Source organism: Anser anser, assembly GCF_964211835.1.
Source record: "Anser anser genome assembly, chromosome: 4".
NCBI classification, from domain to species: Eukaryota; Metazoa; Chordata; class Aves; order Anseriformes; family Anatidae; genus Anser; species Anser anser.
The window spans coordinates 39,106,139-39,127,286 of record NC_139724.1 but is presented as its reverse complement, the minus strand read 5'-3'; the positions used below and the strand labels follow the sequence as shown (position 1 = coordinate 39,127,286).

At 33.0% G+C, this 21,148-nt stretch overlaps 1 protein-coding gene across 17 annotated transcripts in view; it reads right to left on the bottom strand.

Moving 5' to 3' along the window:
- LOC310898586 (uncharacterized protein) overlaps positions 1-21,148 on the bottom strand; it is a 301,122-nt gene that overhangs the window by 100,741 nt on the left and 179,233 nt on the right. For 13 of the 17 annotated variants that reach the window (XR_014583460.1, XR_014583461.1, XR_014583463.1 and 10 more), the window contains one exon: positions 10,653-10,769. The exons of 2 other annotated variants lie outside the window; for them this stretch is intronic. Coding sequence is in view for 3 of the 15 variants with exons in the window: in XM_083833845.1 (XP_083689971.1) it covers positions 10,653-10,769 (117 nt within the window). In the remaining 12 variants the exon portion in view is untranslated. Of the gene's footprint in view, positions 1-1,141; positions 4,555-7,137; positions 9,278-10,652; positions 10,770-21,148 lie in introns of those variants that run through there. 2 more of the 17 variants (XM_083833844.1, XR_014583471.1) reach the window with 2 other exon arrangements.

Genomic DNA, 21,148 nt, shown 5'->3' with positions numbered 1-21,148 from the left:
AGGAGTAAACTAAAGTAACCACTTATCCGCATTTTGCCATCTTTTCAGAGCTAGTCACAAGCATATACAACTTGAAACAAACAATCTGGCAACTATTACCCATGGCCAGCTGTTTCAAAGGTTGTGGGTTCAAATTCTCGCTACAGTATGACCTGTGAGATCACTGCTAATTCAGTTTACCTATGCTTCAAATACCATGCACAAAGTACACTTTCCAGACAATTCTCACCTTTAACATGAAATGAGGGAAAAAATATCAATGTTAAAATAAAATTACTTTTAATAATGATATAGTTTCATAATAGATCAGATTTTAGCCAATCATGAGAAATCAACAAAATGTTATGTGCAAGCATTGAAAGGACTGACCACTGAGAGGTTAGGGCTTTTTGCCAGGTTGATAAGGTGATACAGATTAATGTCAATTTATTCATCCTTCATCTACTACTCAATTCTGGTATGAGACCAATGTACGTGATATATTAGAAATGTGTGAAAGAACAAATTTTAGGCATATTCAAAACAAAGAGAACATGAACTTCCCACTAAGAATAGGTAAAGATTACTTTAAAAGGGTCAAGAATTAAATAAAGCCTCCAGATTAAGACTGAGACACAATAGCAAGGTATTCAGGAAGGCTGGGAAAACAAACAAAAAAAAGTTTGCTTTACTTATTTTATTCTTAGTGTGACCCTTCTGAAGACTTAGCAGGGAGAGATTCAAAGGACTGCTACTTTCTTGAAAGAATGGAATTATACTCTTTGAAAACATTTGTACAAGCTGTACACTATCACCAGCGTACTCCCACTTTCTCCCCAGTTTCTTCACTTCAACTCTCCCCTACAACCCTAGGGAAGCGAGCTGTATCCTATTCCAGAAGACAGATCAACTACCTGCACCAAACCATCACTGCAACCTAGGAAACATGACCCCACCCCAACCCAGTTTTCCCCACTATCTCTATTTCTACTGCCTCAGCAACAAAGTAATTCTGTTCTTCTTCTGTAAGGTGATTTGGAGCATATAGTAAACAAGCTTCCTGTGCTATATTTTTGTGTTTGTGTTAGTTAAAGCAAATAACATGAAATATGCTATATGCTGAAGAAGAAAGGAATCAGCTTCCTCTTACCATCAAGCCCAACATACTTGTATTTTTCTACTATTCTCAACATTTTGGTTTTCAGAAGTTCAGATCACTTTAGTGTAGCTGAAAAGCAGCCAGAAAACTTCTGTTCTTATAAATATAAAGGATCTTCTCTTGTCTTACTATTCTTACTATAAGCTTCTCTTTCCTTTTTTTTTTTTTTTTTCCCTGGCTGGGTGAGACAAAAAGAATAGTCTTTTAAAAAATATGTCTTTAAAATTTGGAAGGAGTACAATGAAATGGGTGAGAGGCAAGTCTATGATATCTTTATCTGGTATCATTTAAGCTTTACAATTACAAGATCAGAGTTCATAAAAATCAGAGTTGCAAATGGCTTGCTTTAATTTTCCATACGTTCCACAGGAATCTAATGCATATGCAAAGAACTAAAGAGGTACTCTTAGAGCAATTCAAAGGTGATCCTTTCTACTCTTTGGACAGGTATATGGAGTGAATAAATGTAACATTTACATAACAATGTAACATGAGGAGCAGAAGCATAATGTATCAACAAGGAAAATATTTTTTTCTTCAGTGCCTAATGGGTGGATTATTCCATTATAAAAAACAATAAGTACACAGATTACTCCAGACACTATGCGTTTAATGCAGTAATAAACATTCCTAAAGGCACCTTAGTTAACTGGTAAGGTTGCAAAATAATCTGTTCGCTTTTTATCCTTCTATTTGAACTTCCTACACAAGGAAGAATGATCTATACAATCCTTTGTGATAATGTTTTGTTAAAGCAAACGTATGCTACAGCAATCTGTATCTGGCTTTATTTCATTTGCACAGTTAAGGCTGCATGGGCCAGACTAAGCTCTCCTAATTCAGTAGCTGAAAGCATTTCTTGCTCTTTCACATAATCAGATCCCAGCACGTCAATTATTTTTACAAAAAGACTGTGTATTTTCCCGAGCTCTAATTCAGCGTCACAGGGGAAGGCTGGCTTTTGAACACTCATATTTAAATGGCTACATGCAGGTAAAATTACATGCATATATTTGACAACAGTATGCAACTTGAAATTTGCCAACAATGTTCAAAATTTAATACAAGCATGAGAAAGGTTTTGCAATTAACCAAAATAACACCAGAATGGAGATGATAAATCGAATGACACACTGAAACTATTATAGACATTTTAATTACACTTTTTTTTTCTGCAAATGAGTGACTTAAATAATCTCTTTTTCCCCTAAGTCCATGCTATAAGCCAACAGAACTGCAGAGAGCAACTATGTTTCGGGAAGACTATGATATTATTGATATTTCATGTTTGATGACGTAAATCTACTTAACACTAGAAAAGAGATTTAGAGATGAGCTCCAATCATTTCAGTAATTGGTATTCATGTGTTCTAGTTCAGATGGATTATTGTTAGAATGATAGGCAGCTAACATTAAATGTCAAATTAACATGAAATATAAAGATGGCAATATGTTGAAATTTATATAACATACTTTGGGATGAAAACGCTATCCAAAAATTGGTCCTTAAGGAGTAGCAATACATACTTATTTCATCATAAAATAATTTGATCCTTTATGCCAAATATCTAATTTTACTAATGTAAATTAGTATCTGCCACTCAGTAAAATATTGTACACTAAATGCAGACCAGAAAGACTTACTACACAATGGCTGTCACTAAACATATCATGAACTAAATATCATAAACATATAAAAAATACAGAACACATTTGGCTAGTAACCTTCCCAAAAATATTTCTAGATGTAAGGCATTTGCATCCCACATCAAAATCAAATGTCATTATCATGAGGCTACTTAATTGTTTGGGATAACGGTTTATTCTCCGACTCGACTACCAGCTATTTCAGTTCATTTCTCATCCATTGCCAATGAAAATAATATTTCTGAGATGAAAAGGACAACAAAAATTAAAACAACCAAAATTAACTAGAAGTAAAAAAAGTATTTCTTCTCTGTCTCTCAAGAAATAATATCATTTTGATTATGGCTACCAAAGCAGATAATTGATGCATGCAAAACTTAACTGTTCAAATATTGATTAGAATATAAACTGAAAAATTGTGAGAAGCACTTAAAAAAAAAAACACGTGATTAATCTTCCAGTTTGAGTAAATTATTGAAATTCTCTTTTATCCTGAGCTGGACCTACTTGTATCTATATGCTATAGTTTATCTATGAAAAGTGTTTTGCTTTGTTTTCTCCATTTTAAACTCAGTTAATTTTTTTGTCATATAATTTAAATCAAAAAAAAAAGTAATCTTACTAAAAGTATTTCTGAACTACTGTCATTTAAATTCAAAACAGATGCTTCACAATTGACTCAAATACCAGAATAAAACATTTTCATGTTAATTATTGTTTGCTATTGCAGGATTAATTCAGAATTATCAATTTCATGCTCACTTTATCTGTAATTTGCCATATATTATGTTTAAGCTAGGATATTTTTAGAAAGCATCAGACCTATTTTCACCAGCATCAGCCATAGTTTTTCATTATCAGTGAGGCCTTTGCTCAATATTAGTTTCTATGGAAACCACCACTGATATTATTGACATGTGTCACAGCTTTTTTTTTTTATATATAAAAAATATGACTTTTGTTTTCTTTGCTCCTTTTCTTCATATAACTTTTTTTTTTTTTTGAGTACTTTATGAATGTGCAAAAAACAGTAAGAAGACCCTGCTATGATTCTCAGAGGTCCAATCTACTGTGAAAATAAAGAGTACATATGGCAAACGATTTTTCAGGAAAACGTTTTGCTTTTGGAAATGACACCAACCAGAGGAAGTATTACAAAAACAGCAGCTGAAAGAAACCAATTCACTGTTAGAACACACTCAAATCACATTCAGTGCTGCAATAAGCAAGATGTCAAGAACCACAAAAAGAAAGTAAGATAAACTATTACAGTGCAATATTTAAAGAGAATTTAACTACTGATAGATAATATTACTTGGGTAGTACACTGTATTACCTTGCTGAAAATCTGTCAGATTGTAGAAATATCAGAAGAGATTTTTTTTTTTTTAATTCAATAAACCAACTACAAATTAAAATAGACTATGTTATGTGTGCAATCATTAAAGATGGCATGGTGCCAGATCCCTAAGAATGAAAGCTATTACATAAATGTCTACAGCAGAGAGTTATTTCCAGTATACTGGAGAAAAAAATCATAGGATTTTTCAATTACTTCGAAAAATTCTTTTCCTGCCTTGTTCAAGGTACAACAAAGCTCTGCCCTCTGAAGACAGGAGTTCCAGAGCAAGTGTCAAAATAACTTTGGTCAGTAAAACAAAAGTATTTCTCCTAGATTATGTCTCCATCCTGAATTAAGGATAGAATCGCTCATATCCATTGGGAATACGCGGTAGCAACCAGTTCTCAAGCATAACTGCCAGCAAGATCTGCATCAGGACGGGAAAAGAAGAGAAGGACAGAGCAGAAAATACATTCGTTAGAATGACGTGCCAGTTGACTGCAACTCAACAAGTTCAATATTGCATCTTAAAGTGTCACCTACTAAAGTGTTAGAGCAATCAGAAAATTGTTTCTTTAAAATCTGTGTGGGTATATCCACTGAGGTTGGGAAAAACAAATTACAGAATTTTGAGAAACAAGGAAATATACCACTAGAAAAGAGTTGCAATTGTAGATGCATTGACAAAAATTTACTCTCAAGTTTTCACAGAATACACCACCGATAAGTAATATGCATTTCCCATCAGATCAACAGTGACTTATTTCAGGTGACTGTGAAGAAAAGTAGGGATGTAGATTGCAAATACTGTTAGAATCTGACCAATATGCTGCCACAGGTGGTTTGACAAATCAAAGAATTTTAGACAATGACTGTATCTACTCCATTGGTAGAAGAATGTACAATCTGAAATATGTGGTAGGACTAGATGATCTTAGAGCTCTTTTCCAACCTGAATATTCTATGATCCTGTGGTATTACACTCCCTGTGCATAAGGAGACACCAAAGGCTTATTTCTCCAAAGAAATTTGGTGCTGTTTCTTTAGTTGCACATCTAAAAAGAATACAAGTTAGCATATTCCTGACCTCTTGTTCTAATAATAATAATAATTTTAAAAAGGGGAAAAAAGCCATGCAAAAATCAAATTAGGAATATTCAGTAGAAAATGTATGGATCATATTAGTTATTACTTGAAAAGCAGATGATTAATAAAGCCTAAGGTTCTTCTCTTAATTCCCCACAGGGAATTGTTTCATAAACTTATCTATTCATTACTTAAAAAGATGTTCAAAATTTACAGTAAACCTCAATATGAAAAGAAAAAAATTAGTACACTTCCAATGAAAACATAAGAGATGTCACATCAAATCCAATCCATTGTCATTCAATTTCCCAAACAAAAAGCATGAAATTTCAAGAACTTATAGAAATATTTTCTTACATGCATAGCAAAGTAAATGAAGGACTTGCACATCTGTTAAGGAACAGAAGGTGAAAAACAACTTCAATTCTGGAAAACACAATGGAAGTTCTGCCAGCTGTCTTGGCACAAGTTTGTCACTTAAATTTATTGCTAAATGCTTTAAGAGTTTTGCTAAGGCATCCCTTCTTAATTTGGTGTAAACACAAAGGAATAAAGATAAATAATAGAAAATTCAGATTATGCAGACAGTGTTAAATAGAACAAGAAAAAAACCTCCAAAGTCTCCGAGTGCAGGAGTAAACCAACTTTCCAAAGCAGGAATAGTCATTTTAAAGTAACTGCTTACAATCTTAGATGTCCCAACCAGTCTGAACAGTAATATTCCAGACAAGACAGATCAATCACGTCAAACCAAATAAACTTTTTTTTTTTACCGTTTATCACATCCAAACTGCATCACATATGATTTTGTGCAGAACAGATAAAAGAGAAAAAACAGTCATACCAATATGAAAGCGTACCTGATACCTTCCTATGAACTTATATTGCTGACAATTTTATGAGACTTGAAAAAAACAAGCTCATTTCCTTACCAAATCACAAAACATTGCAGGTTAAACACCAAGTAAAGTTTTTCCTCAAATATAACTTAAAAAGTTTAGCACATTTTGGGTAAGTTTCTATTGATATATTTATTTGTAACTATCTTAAGCTATTTATTTTCCCATCTCATTTTCTGAAAATAAATTCATGCTGCTCTTGAAATATAATTTAATATCAGATAAACAATACATAATTTTGATAAATTTATTATTCAGTACGTATCGTACAAGTTTTGGCACTTCCTTGATATTTTTACCTGCAGATTAAAAACATAATTCTCAACATGAAAAGACACACTAGTACAATTTGACAAATGTTATTAAAGCTCTGTTCAAATCTTACAAAAAGTCTCCCTCTCTCACCGCCCACAATCGAAAAGATTTAACCACATTTTCCTGCCAACACAGTGTACATAGTCAATACAACACAGTCCTAGAAAGTTAGTTTTATTTGTTGGGTGCTAATATCTGGATCACGAAATTCTACTCCTTTGATAAGCAAACCAAAAAAGCCTTTTCTTAAAATACTTCCTACAAACATTAACTCAAACTGTACCTCACATAGTCCTTCATGGAAATGTAAAAAATATATATACATATATATATACACACAAACGTGTATATGTGCACCAGTCTCTTACACATGTTGTACCTAAAATCAATATTGTGAGATAATCACAACAGACTGAATAAAATAAAAATGCATGAGTGTAATTTCATATCCTCTCCACAAAAAAGTCTTCTTACTTCTGTCCAATTTTATTGGAATTTTATTTATTCAAGAAAGGAAAATAAAAGAAATATCTGTATTTGTATTTCTATTGATATAAAAAGCAAGGAAATATTCAAGCAAATAAGCATGCTTAACAATCTGAATACTTTTTCTTTGCAAGTTAGGCTGTCAATAGAACCCAGAGAAGACAGATCTCTTGAGTGAGATGGCTTCAGGAAATACAATTGTTTAGAAGTATGCTTAGGGTATGGCAACATACAAACTAGACTATAACAGAACACATCTGCTGAAAAACAGCAGTTTTTTTTTTTTTTTTTCCTCTAACTTAAAATCTTCAGAGTCCAAAAAACAACAACAACAAAAAAAACCAACCTTCATCCTCACTGAACAGATATAAACACAATGGATATGGCAGAATGTTAGCATTTACAGGAAGTCAGAATAGTGGGCTGTGGTTTTTTTTGTTTTTGTTTTTTTTTTTTAATCAACTTCATTAGTTCAGCAAAGGGACAACTCACTTTCCATTGTTCTAGGAGAGCTGTATTAATAAAAATAAATTTAGACAGACCATGGACTTCTTGTATTGTCCACAATCATACCTCACATCACCTCTGCTGGTAATTAATTTAGTCATTTTATCACACTATTTAAACAGAGCCTTTATTATTATTAACCACACTCAAATATTTTCCAGGAAGATTATATTGTAATATTTGTTCTCTACTTATCCCAAACAACATAAGCTAAGAACTGGACTGAGGAAGTTTTCATTAAATCCTGGATTAATTTTCAAAGATCTTCAGAGCAAGAGTGTGTGTGCATGCACATGTGTATGCATATGTGCATCTATTTAATAGAAGCTGTTATTATTAAATGAGATGTGTATTCAGATCCCATGTAATTTTCATAATACATCATAATTACTACCAAAATGAACTCTTATCAGAATTAGAAAGCATACTTGCACAGGTAAAAAAAAATATGCAATTTTTTCAAACACACAAACTGATTTAATCTGAATAGTCAGCTAACTAGCTTTAGTTCACATTAAAAAAAAAGGAGAATTAATATATAATTCCCATTATGTCTTATTTGTACTCTTTTAGATGTCAAATGAATAGACTATGAATATATTTAGACCAAGTCCGTTGTGTTAGAACAGATACAACAGCCTCAGGCTCTGCTGCTCATTATGTTGATCTAAGTCATAGTGTGCTTTAGCGATGGGTTGGGAAATCCATTTCGTCTGAAGTGCACAACCTGAGGTTATATTTAATGGGATACGTTCTAATACAGTCTGCCTCTGCATGGTATTGGTTTTCATGGGAGACAGGTTTTTTCACTGGAGGAAAAATCACACTAAGGAGGAATAACAGGAGACTACAACAACCTAGTCTATAAGAAGGCATGTTATTGCTTAAGGAGAGGCTCAGGAGATCCAGTTTCATGTCTTATTGAAACTGTATTGTTGCGTGTATCTGTATTTTCCAAGCTTCAGCTTTGCACCTGGTGTGTGATCCAGCCCAGAATGAGTAAGCAGGTTTAATTCAGATAGTTTTCCTATACATTTAGAACTATGGTAGCTTTCTACAAAATCCAAAAAATATTGCTGTACACAGATAAGATATGAGGACAGAACAAGTAAGTGCTCTGTCTAAGGACACACTAGTTTCAAGTAAATGACTTAATTTACCTATTATGCTATTATTGTTGTATTGCTTTTCTGCTTCTATTCACACTACTACCATCTTTCCTCTGCTACTTAGTCTTTAATTCCAGTTACATCTCATCTTCAAGTATCATGAAACTTATCTCTTCAAATATCCCCACTACTTAGATATTGTTTATTTCAAGATGTACGAAATTCAGGATGTATTCCCCTCAACTCTTTTATAAAATATTTTTTCCTCCTGATCCAGAATGAAATATAGTTTAGTGGAAATTTGTTTGATTTGTTTAGTGGAAATTTCATTTGTTGTGTTATGTCACTTTCAAAAATAATAAAAAAAAGAAATTTAATTCATATAAATAGGAGTAATTCATCATTATCATTTTACCTAGCCTTCTGTGAGACAAAGACTATCGTACATTCCCAGAACTTCCATCATATATAAGGCTATGAGAAAACTTAAAGAAAAAAAAATAAAGGTAAAAATAAACCTAAAAGCGCTCATACAAAAAAAAAAACCACTAAGTCATTATTAGGAAGGACACTAAAACAGTATGTACTTACATGAGAATACTGTTTTATAGTTCTGTCTCCTCCTCTGAACAGAAACATGACACTACTATCATCTCATATTTCTCTTCCCTTTATTTCATTTGTATCTGCTTTAAAGGTGAGATGGAAGGCAAGAATGAAGAGATGCAGCAGAGTGGAAAAAGGAAAACTGAAAGTAGACAAGAGGTTTTTTTCTAAGCTTGATAAAATGTGGAAGAGTGTACAGGAAACCACAAGAAGTTCTCATTCTTCTACGTCAATGTGGTAAGAGTACAGTGCATGAGCATTCTGCCCTTTCCTCCTCTTTTGGGAAGAGGAGCCTCACCATTCTGCTTTCAAGGCAGAATAGGAAACTGTCAACTGGCTTCGAGAAATTCAAAACAATAGAAGCAAAAAATGTTTTATGACTATTGACAACAGCCCAACAAACTAAATGTAAACTGAGATGCCAATGGCTGACCATAGTCTAACTGAGACAGTGCTGCAATCTGCCTTGAAGCCACTACAGAGAATTTTTCCCTTTGCTAGAAAGGATATGATACACATTCATTTATCTTATTTACCTCATTTTTTATTTTTTTTCCTAAGCCAGGCCCAAGAGGTGTGAAAAACTGCCTAATCATTCAGGTTAAACACTTTAGAAGAGTCTATAGGGGTGGCATAACTGTTTCATGTGGAAATAAAACATATATAGCTCTACTGTTAGAAAACTCTATACCTTATCCTTTGCTTCCACTTATTTTCTTTTAAATGAATACATAACTACTTACATAACAGAAAACAAAACAACGTGACCACATAAAGCATGACTCCCAAAACCAGGGAAAAAGAATAGACAGCTACTCTTGATAAGTTTTGTATGTATTCCTTAATGCCCAATAGAAAGTCATTCAAATGTCCTGATAATTATACTTCTAAGAATTACAGAAAATAGAAAAATAAGTAACGTTTAACACTCAAATCTTTGAGGACAAAGATTTGATTAACAATCCTCTCCTTCTGTAGAACAGTACTTTAGAGCAACAGAACACTATAGAACAGCAAAAATATATGGAATGCTCCTTAAAATATCATATTCTGTCACATACTGGAATGAATTAACTTCATACACCTGAAGTCAGGACACGCTACGGAATTTAACTTAATATGCTAAAAAAAATTACAATAAAAGTACACTTCTCTCTAAAAATGATGCTAATTTATTTACAAACATTTGAATTTCTTTGCGTATAAAACCTGGATGTCACTAGCAAAGATTTATTTACTTTTGATAGCTCCTATTATGCTACAATCTGTTAAGCTTCAGAAAGCAGTATTCTGATGTTTATTTAAAAATCAAAATAGATTATACTAGTTAAATAGATTCAAAAAAAAAAAAAAACAACACCCTTTGTTCAATGGGTATTTCACTAAAAGCACATCTTATGCTGGGTGTCTTCCTTGTCAAGTAACATCAGTAGCTTATATAAAACTTATCATTTTGCCAAGAAATACATTGTGTGTCACCATTTAAAACACACACACACACAAAAACAGCAACCCACCTTCCCCTCACAAAAGGACTGCATCGCATCTTGTGTACCCCAATCCATGAGTAAGGCCCATCTGAAGGAGGCTTGATAGCAGCACAGTATCAGAAGCCCACAAATAAACAACATGCCCTGCAAAAAGAAGCAAGCAAGAGGGTTGCAGCATTGCTCTTCCCAGCTACCATACACAAACTTTTTAGCTTCCTGGCATGTTTTCAAATGGAAAACTGATGAAGCTGTACTCATTTAGTTACCTCCAATAATTTTATGAAATGTATCTTCAACTGTATCAGTAGGGATAATTTTCTTATTCATTGTATGGTCTATTGAACAACTTTCGTTGTTGTTTAAAATAGCCTAGCTGCTACCTAGCAAACTGTCAGTATTCTTTACATATATCCTACCTATTCTGACAAAACTTAGTCTTGAATAACGTATCATTATTTCTGAAACAATTCTCCATTCCTCATTCCACATGTTGTCAAATTCCTTTTCACAGCTTTGTTCATACATTTTATTTCAACACTACAGACTGAATAAATTTCCTCCCTCTCATTTCCTCTGCTTTTCTCCTTTTTTTATTATACTCAGTTTCCTTCACCCTTTATAGCAGCAGTTCATTTTCGATACCTGCTTATTCTGTCATTCCTGTCCTTTTTGCTCTCTGCTTGACACTTCTCAGATTAACTTCATTACCAAATCCTGCAAAACTTTAGTCTTGTGCCACTGATGATAATGCTTGAAACAGATTTCTCTGCTGTTCTGCTCTTGAGAGCAGCAGAATAATGTCTGAACAGCAACACTGAAACACATTGAAGAGACTATACTCAGTGTAATCATTTCAACAAACTGTAGCCCCTGCAGGGGAACAGGTGACTTTTTTTTATTAATTATATAATTTGTGAAGGATTCCTGTATTTGTCTTTAAATATGCAATAGCATTCCTATTTATCTCCAACATTTTGCAGATGCCTATCAAAATATCCTTAAGAAAAACTCACACAAGTAAATGTGTCTTTCATTTGGTGAAAGCCAGTGTGAACGTCAGACAGCCCAAAGCTTCCATACAAGATTTACAAAATGCAGAACTGATTCTCCATAACCAGCCAAAACCAGCAGGCAGGTGCATCTAACAACACTCAGAAGTTACCAGACTGAAGCCGAAAGTATCAGGGGAATGCAAAGATTTCATCTAGAGGTCTTTGGATGTAGCATTTCCATTTTTCTTCAGATAAATCATAAGTAGGAAATTTAGGAACATTTCATAAAAACGATCATTCAAGTAACTATTTATATGGGTTTTTCATGACTATAAGACAATCATAGCAGATACATATATCTACACACACACAAGAAAAACTGCAGGATTAGGATATTAAGCAGGTATACTTTCATTCCTTCATATTAATTAAAAAGAGAAAAGGCAATATTTTTGCTATACTCTTATTTCTTGCATTGGATGACACATCTAACAGGCCATGGAAGGTTCAGGACAAATAAAATTTACTGTGTTATTAGTAGCACTATTGCAACCTACAAAGCATAACTGAGGAATTCCCATTATGGTTTTTTCCCCTATTGTATTTTTTTTTCATAACAGGGTACACACATCTCTCTAGTGTTGTAGAACCTGGCTTTATCCCATCACAAAGGCTTTTTATGACTACACGTGGGAGTAATCAGCAGGAAAAGAACACTTAAGAGTTAATTTACAGACTGTTATGAAAGGTTTTAATGAAACAAGAGAATCAATGAGACTTTAGTCGGTAAATTTCACAGAATGCCTACACCTCCAAGAATACACTTAAACTGGCATTTTTAGAAATAATGCTGTTGTATAACTTCCTTTTCCCTATTCTGGTCAAAAGTGCTTCAGATAAACTACCCAGTTTCTTTTGACTTTATCAGATGATTTCCAAGTGAAAAATGTTGTACACATTTTTGTAACATCTGACTGATCTGAAAGTCTCTGTGCATTACAAACAAAGCATATGAAGGTCTTATGGGTAGAAAACAGTAGCAAGGAGACAAGCTTGCTTTTATGCACATGATCCTTCTGTAAAATACATCTTACACAAAAATCTATATATGATTTCTAATATTTTTTGCATATGCATAAATAAGAGTAAATACAATCTATTTCACCACAATCTTTTTTTCTTGAAGGTTACTATGTGATATAGAAAGTTAAGAACATCCTCAATAACAAAGTTTTTAAATACAATCTCACTTATTTTTCTTACAAGAAGGGTTTGATTTTCCATACATTTATGGATTTACAGAAGTATTTTCAAATAAAAAGGACATAGCTAGATCAGTAACTCCATTATTCCTTTTCATTTGTTTTTCAAATTAACCATCTTCAGTTACATGCATGTTATGCTCAGCCTAATCATCTAAGTCACGTTCTCAAACATTCAAGTTTTCATACATTTAGATCTAACAGACGTTTTTTGTTTTTTGTTTTTTTTTGAGCAAACTGAAATTTCCATTCCAAGTGGGCCAAAGAAACAATAGCTATTCAGGCAGTCATTGTATTTCACTGCACACTTTGTCCCTGAAAAAGTCACAAATATTGTTCCCAATACAATGCTATGTCCTTTACTACAGTGGAAAATACATAGTGGTGCTAAGAACTGCTAAATACATTGCACCAGCAGTGAAAAAAGTTAGAGTACTGTAATGAAAAGAGAATTATTTTTTTGTGTGTAGGGACAAAGAAGAGAGTGGTTGTGGACTTTTTTCTTTTTTTTTTTTTTTAACATATATATATTAAAATATATAGAGAGACACAGATAGTTTGCAGGACTCTGAATCTGATGATGTGGTTCCCAGTTCTTTGCAACACATACAAATAAAGCACTTTACATGTTGAAATAAATTCTTCAAGGACAAATAAAGTGTCTTTGTTGGTGTCTATACAATACATGGTACAGTAGTGTTCTTGTTATAATTACACTATTTGCACAACAACAATACAAAAAACTTTTGTAAAGACAAAGTCTGATATGAACTCAGAGATAAAGATCAAAACATCGCTGTTCTACAACATCTGTGACTTGCCATGGGGATGGAAATGTGTGACAGAAAGCACGTTTCACACAAAATTACACATTAATAGTCATATTTTGTAAGTGATAGGAAGACTCCTCACCCCCTGAAGCCCACCAAAAAAAAAAAAAAAAAAACAAGAGAGGGGAAAATACTTAAGTCATATATGAACTTGCTAAGTGCTACATACACAAAATCTTTGTTAAATAAACCCATCCTTTATCTCAAAGAATTACCAATCACATTGCATTTTTGTAAAAACAGAAACTTCTAATGAAAATATTAAGACCCATCATTACATAGACCTGAACAAATGAACCTCAAGTGTAGTTGATTTTCCACAACTTTGTTGCATTTTGCGATGTCTTGTGTTGTAAAATTTAGCTGAACAACTTTTAATATCATAATTAAGCTCCAGACAATTCAGTGCTATTAGCATTTTAACTATAATAAAGCAAATGATTTGTTATTTGTAATTTTTTACACTTTTATAGTTGCAGTTTGACATACATCAACTTTTTTGTTTTGTATCATATTTGCATTTTCTTTTTGATTCCCTGCAACACAACTCCTCAATTTTTCTCGATGTCCTTCTGTATCACTTGGTTAACTACTCCAAAGTAGTATTCAATAAATAGGCCTATTACTTTTAAGAAGATCCATGTTAAAACATGGAAATGTAATAAGCTATGAGGGAAAATTATCAATGAAAAGCTACTCCATGACAGAAGTGCCCTTTGAAACATACATACCTGCATACACACAATTCCCCACTAGGCAAGAAACTCTACACTTGGAGTAATGATCAAAAACATCCAACTGACAGAGGATTAACTTGATACAACAAGATCTAGAAGCTTAATGCTACCAATGTGAAGAAATATACGTTTAATTCAATAAATTTGGTAGGACAAGAACCTTATGATTGCTTGAGCAATAAAGACAAGTTTAACAGCAAAGTTCGTTTTACAAAAAAAAAACTATTTTAATACTCTCCATAACAAAGATAGACCCTGTATCTCTCCCCTATCAACTTCAGAGAAAAATAAAAAGTGAAAACCAGTTAACTGGTTCCTCAGGCAGTGCTTTGACTTGAGCAGCTGATCTAGACCTTCGTCAGATATTTTCTCTAGAGTAGTTCTCATAACTCCTCCTTAAAGGAGATATTGGCTTATTTTACATTTACTTCTACTTATTACACTGGTCATTTCCATAATCATAATACAGTCTGATCACTGGCTGTCTTTTGTGGCACAGTAATGCTAAAGAGTCTTATGGCTGCCTTAGGCAACAATCTAGGGATATCAGCAAACATCAGGTGCCCTGGGCTCACTACTATAGAAATATGCAGTAATATCAGGTAAAGACAAAGCAATAGGCAGTTATGAGATAACTTGTACCCAGAGAAAGTTTTATTCCAGCTTTCAATAGATACTGGTTTGTGCCCTGGAAGAAAAGAATTGTATTCCTTTTAAACATCCATCTATATTGTTGTTTGTTTTTTTGTTGTTGTTTGTTTCTTTGTTTGTTTTCATTTAATATTGTAACTCTATGCTCTTCCTATTCAAATAAATGAATGGCTCTATTGTGAAAAAGCTAAGGTACCAAAAAGAGGGTGGTAGCTGAGGGACTTCTAACAACTTTTATAACAACATGAAGATTGATCCTGAGTTTCCCCTGCCCTCTTTTGAAACTTAAAGCCTTCATAAGAAATTAAAAGACAAGAGCATTCAATCATTCCCATTAAAATGTTGACAACGCAAAATAATACAATACTGGAAATTCAATATTACAAACAGTAATGAAACATTAACAGCTGAACAAGGTATACAAATCACTTTCTAATAGATGATTAGATGGATCCTGGAATAGGTAAGAGGAAAAAAAATAGACACTGCTTACATAGAATTAACTCTATCAGTCCTACTGAAAATATGATCAGATGAGGGCACCTCTGAAAGGGATAGGTTTTCCAAGGCATTACTTCCTCACACTGCCATTTAGGGTTTCTATGGCTTTGAAAGGAGAAAACTTGGTTATAATTACCAAGTGTAAAAAAATAGATAAAATGAACATCCTCCCAAGAATTAAGAAACAAAACTACAAACCTTTACAGACAAATGAACGCTAACCATAAAGGAGGTCCAAAGCACCTGCATATCATTATTAAAGTATTCCAGCCCGACATGTGACACTAAATTTCTTTGAACATGCATTTTAATAGTTATTTCTTCGGTCTGCTGAATTTCAAGAAATCCATATGGTATAACACTGAAGTATGAAGATTACACTAAATTGCTGGTTTTTTTTGTTTTGTTTTTGATTATTAAAAAGGACGCACCAAGCAACAAGCTCAGTCCTCTAATATCACTGCGATGTTATGTAAATTTCAAGTGCTAGGGTGGCAATCGAAAGCTGAACTTACACTCTTACTTATTCATCTGCATACAAAAAAAAGGCCAAGTTTCTCAAGCATTCAGCTGCATGTAAAAACAACAGTATTTCTACAACAATGTATGTGCAATATATAGACTTACATCAGAAAAAAATTCAAAAACCAAGAACTCTTCCCACACCCTCTTACAGATTGATAACTTATTTTTGCTATTGTTTATGTTAGTGCTCTTTACATGCACCTCTGAGCATTAATGCATGACTTTGTTGGTAGTCACTACCTTAAATCTCTCCTAATGGAAAGTATCAGTAGCTTAAGAAAAAGTAAGCTTGAGTTTTTAAGGATACTATTTGTCAAGACAGCATTGCTTATTTATTACCAAAAGAGGAACTGCTATGATTCTTTTTGTCTTCGTGTATATATTAGCCTTGTGCTCTTCCTTATCCTCCCTAGAAATGCTTAAAAAAAATAAATGACATCAGCAAGCAAATTCAACTTGGAATCACTTAACATTTCCTGACACTACCATGCAAGACAATTATTCTCTGGCTTGTACAGTACAGTACGCACAGCCTTTGGCTGTTCTGTGAGTTTCTCTTACAGAACTATAATTACTTCAGGGGGATTGAGTACATGGAACTAATTGATGTTTAACATTTAAGAAATGTAACACAATTTTATGCCAGTGTAAAAATGTCAACAGTAATTCATAGGATTTGAAGAAATTTCACTGTTGGCAGAATCAATAGCTACACATGGGAAATTATCCTAAATAAGAGTGCCACATCTAATATAAAACTCTTTCTGAAAAAGTAAACTTTGTGGGGTATATTGATACAGCTACCTGGTGACAGCTGAAATAACACAGCTGGAATATAGAAGAAATTAAGAAAACATGCACATGCCTGTTGAAAAAATATTTTTGCTTGACATTGTTCTTTTCAGTATGGAAATCAATTAGAATATGAACAGATTATCACATAAACAATGTGGGTGTAATGTCAATACAAGAAGAGACGTGCTTTATCAAAAAGTACACTCATGACATGCATCATAACCCAGAGGTTCATAAGAAGTTCACAACAAAAATGGGGATATAACTCAGATTCTGCAGTCCCCCAAATAATATCTTGGAACTAAAAACATTTCTTACTTTTGACAAACGACAGTCACATATATATCAATAAAATGAACCCACAGCAGAGTAACCACATTTTCTGTTTCTAAGTGGTCACTAGAAACACAAACAATACAAGTGTCAGTAGAACCAATTTGGTATGAGGAAAAACAAATTTTTCAAAAGCACTCCAAGTGTTATTCTAAAGGGCATATCCTCAGAATCTATTCTGAAATTTTATCTTACAAGAAATTCCGGCATTGGTTAGGGAGGAAGAGAATTTTTATTTATTTTTTTTTTTATTTTTAATGAAAATCTGAAATGGTATAACTTCAGGTAAATTTGTGTTTTCTTCTAGGAAGATCTTAATTTTTATTTATTTATTTTAAATGATAGCATTAAGACCTTCCTAGAACTGGTGGTGATGGTTGCTTTTTTGCTGATGTTTTTGTTTTAAATGTTTTGATGTTTTTGTTTTAAATAGTATTTAATCTTTTTTTTCTTTATTTCTATGCATTATTTCACACTTATGCAACACAGCAACTATGCCTTCCATTGCAGATCAGTAACTAAGTTCATTGTTCACAGTCTCACAATCTACATTTGATTAACAGATAACCACATCAAGAACAAAAGTTACGTCTGTAGAGACTGTCCTTGAACAGACAAGAAACATCAAATGTAAATTCCATGACACAGTAATTACAAAAAATTTTTCCTTGGTCTGAGAAGAAAATGTATGGGGGAAATTCAATAAATTGAGGTACATTCATACTTTTGTCACAACTTTCATAAGGCAAAGTGCTGATTTTTTCTTCAATTATACTTAAAAGGAATTGCTAAAATCAAAATTCCCCTTTTAAATATAGAGTTTTCATCAGATCATGTCAGTCAATTATTCCTGTTAGAATTATAACCTAGCTCTGTGGAATTGAACATTCATAGTTCCATCTACAGAAACAGGTAATGTGTTTCCTTTCATTCATTTTTTGATCAGAAAACTCCAGTTTTTGTAGGTATGCCAAGTGGCAGGGACTGTGGAACATAGCAAGTATGCTAGCCGGGATACAAGAAAGCTCCTAGATTACTGCGACTTCACTTAAACAAATGTTTCAATAGTCCATCTTACCCATTCTGTTCCAAATATACAAGTAGAAGAAAGAGATCTAGTTAAGTTTCAGCATAGCTCAAGGTTATGAATTTTCCTCAAGTTCAAAGATGATTTTAGATGCTGAACCTTTGTAATCATATGTAACTGTAGTGTTTCTCTTGATTTCCATGAGGCTAAGATTCATTCTAAGGGTTTAAATATCTCATGTTTGTTAATAGTCAGTCTTTACAGGCAGCTTTGCAAAGTAAAGCAGCATAGATTTTTATTGATTCTAGGGGGAATAATCACTGACTTCAAGACAAGGATAGCATTGTAATTATTCCATGCTTAGAATTGTCTTGTGGGACTGACTTCAGAGAGCTCAGCAGCCTGAAAATAAATAAAATAAAATAAGTCTCCAACTCAGTGGGGCACAGTGATTAATGGATATAAAAGTAATAATATGGGATCTTTTGATCTGCTTTTATTCTGGGCCAATCTGTGTTTACACAAATGAACACCTTTGAATTATTATTTGTAAACATGAGATAAAACTGTTTTTACATTAGTGTAGCACTGCTAATTTCAGCTTCAATAGACAAAAGAGAATAAGTAGTGGATGAGACAGGGAACTGGAGTTTCCCATGCCAATTTGCCATGATATTTGAGATTGCAGCAAATGAGTGAGGGAGGTACTCACTCATTAAACAGTGAAAATAAAAATAAATATTGAACAGCTGCATCATTAACTGTGTGCCATTCAATCTGCATGCTAAATGAGGCAAAGATCCCATGGAAATAACACTATGTCATGTAATTAATAACCGTATTGTAATGTTTATGAACATGTACTAGACAGGTGTGGCACAGGTGATTTTTTGTTTTTTATGTTAGTTCTTCCTTCATTTTTAGCAGTCATCCTATACACAACTGTTGCAGGAAATAGTATATTAGGACATAACCCTAAAAAGTTTTTAGGCTGAGACTGTAATGCATAAACTGCTTACAGAGAACAAAACTATCCCCCCAAGATGCAATAGCAAGTAATTAAAATGATCTTCAATGTTGCTAAATATAGCATTTCACATAAAGGATGTATGAAAATGTACTTCTGAAATTGTACGTGTGTATTTTATATCAGTATTAGGATGATTAAAATTTCTCATGAAGTGACAGTTCTTCATAACACTATTTTGAGCCACAGCAAGTATCACATTACACATATGTACAGATATTTAAAAGTATAGTGATTTATTATAAATTTCATAATTTTGTTATATAATTTTATTATTGTAATTATATCATTATTGCAATTACAGCACAATCGTAATTGTAATTGCAATAGTTATAAATTATTGTATAATTTATAATAAAACCAGGACAGTTTAGAGAAACCATGCAAGCAACTAACATTCTTAAGGTTTCACAATATCTGACCAGTGCTAGGTTTGTGTTCAAGCAAACAAACAGTAATCAGATCTCGTGAAACCCTAAGAATTACTAGCAGTATAAAGATTTTTTTCAGTCTTTTGATTCAAGTGGAACTTATTTTTCTTCTGTAATTTGGAGTAAAAAATAATGACAAAGAACCAGAAGGATTATCATAAGAATATCGCTCATTGGTAGAATGTAATTTGGGCCAATATTTATATGTCCAGAGTGGTAAAAGACATAATAATCCTATCTAATTACAATTTGCATTCAGAGGAGACAAAAAAAAGAGTGAAACACATTTCTGGTTCAGAAATGACCAATGTTGACCTTCACGATTCCTGCCGTCTTTCCCCTTCTAAAAGTCAAGATTCTGATCAACCAGAAGTCACTATTTCAATATTTCTGTGGTCGTGTGAAATGTAAGATTTCTGAAATACTTGAAAACTCATTCTACTCTTCATACCTTTGATGAAGATTTAAGCAATAATCTATATGAAAGCATAGTCCTTAATAAGTACCCAAAGTTGGCTGACCAATATAGCAACGTCAAAATTTTTCCTCTTTTCCCCTATACCACTCCCTTCCAAAAAAAAAAAAAAGGCAAGAAATCTAGAACCTTAGTCACTTGTTTTTGAGTCCAACTTTTCAACTTTTTCTGCCATTCATCCAACGATACTAACTTATAAGCATATACCAGACTCTTTTCCAAAATTAATACTAAATTAAAAGTTAAACTTCTACAGTTACTCCAACGGGCAAGTAATACATGGCTGTGGAAGGATTATGTTCACTGCAAAACTCCTGGAAATAAGAATCACAATTACTAAAGCAGCCGTCTCTTCTGGATGTGAGCTGATTTTATACAATATATTTCAGAAGAACTGTAACAAATTGCAGGAAAAAAACACTTCAGTTTTGGAAACTGAATTATGGCATATGTTATGTTGGGCCAGTATTTTGAGTAAGATCAGGAAGTATTGTTATTACTGCTTTCAAATGAAAACAGCTTTTAGCAAGTTGTTAGGAACTATATATAAAAATCTTGCTTAAATTAGTACATCATGTGGGAGATTGGTACAATAAAATGCAACAAATATGGCATGTTTTTTCTTTTCTTTGCTATCTTGGAATACTCTAGAGGTAAAATAAGAAGAGTCAGATGCTTACTGTTTACTATAACATTAAATTATTCAAATAATGCATTGGCAGAAATATTTGTCTTCAGCCAATATAAGTATTGAAAGTTTTATTGGATAGCTATGATTTCAGGTCTAATCTTCACCTGCAGACAAATTCTGAAAATATTCTGAATGTATAAGAGTAGAAAAAAAAAGACACTAACAAACAAAAGACTGCTAACACTGATGTGACATGATTTTAGACATATAAATGGTCTCAACTGATTCATTGGCTAATGTTCAATT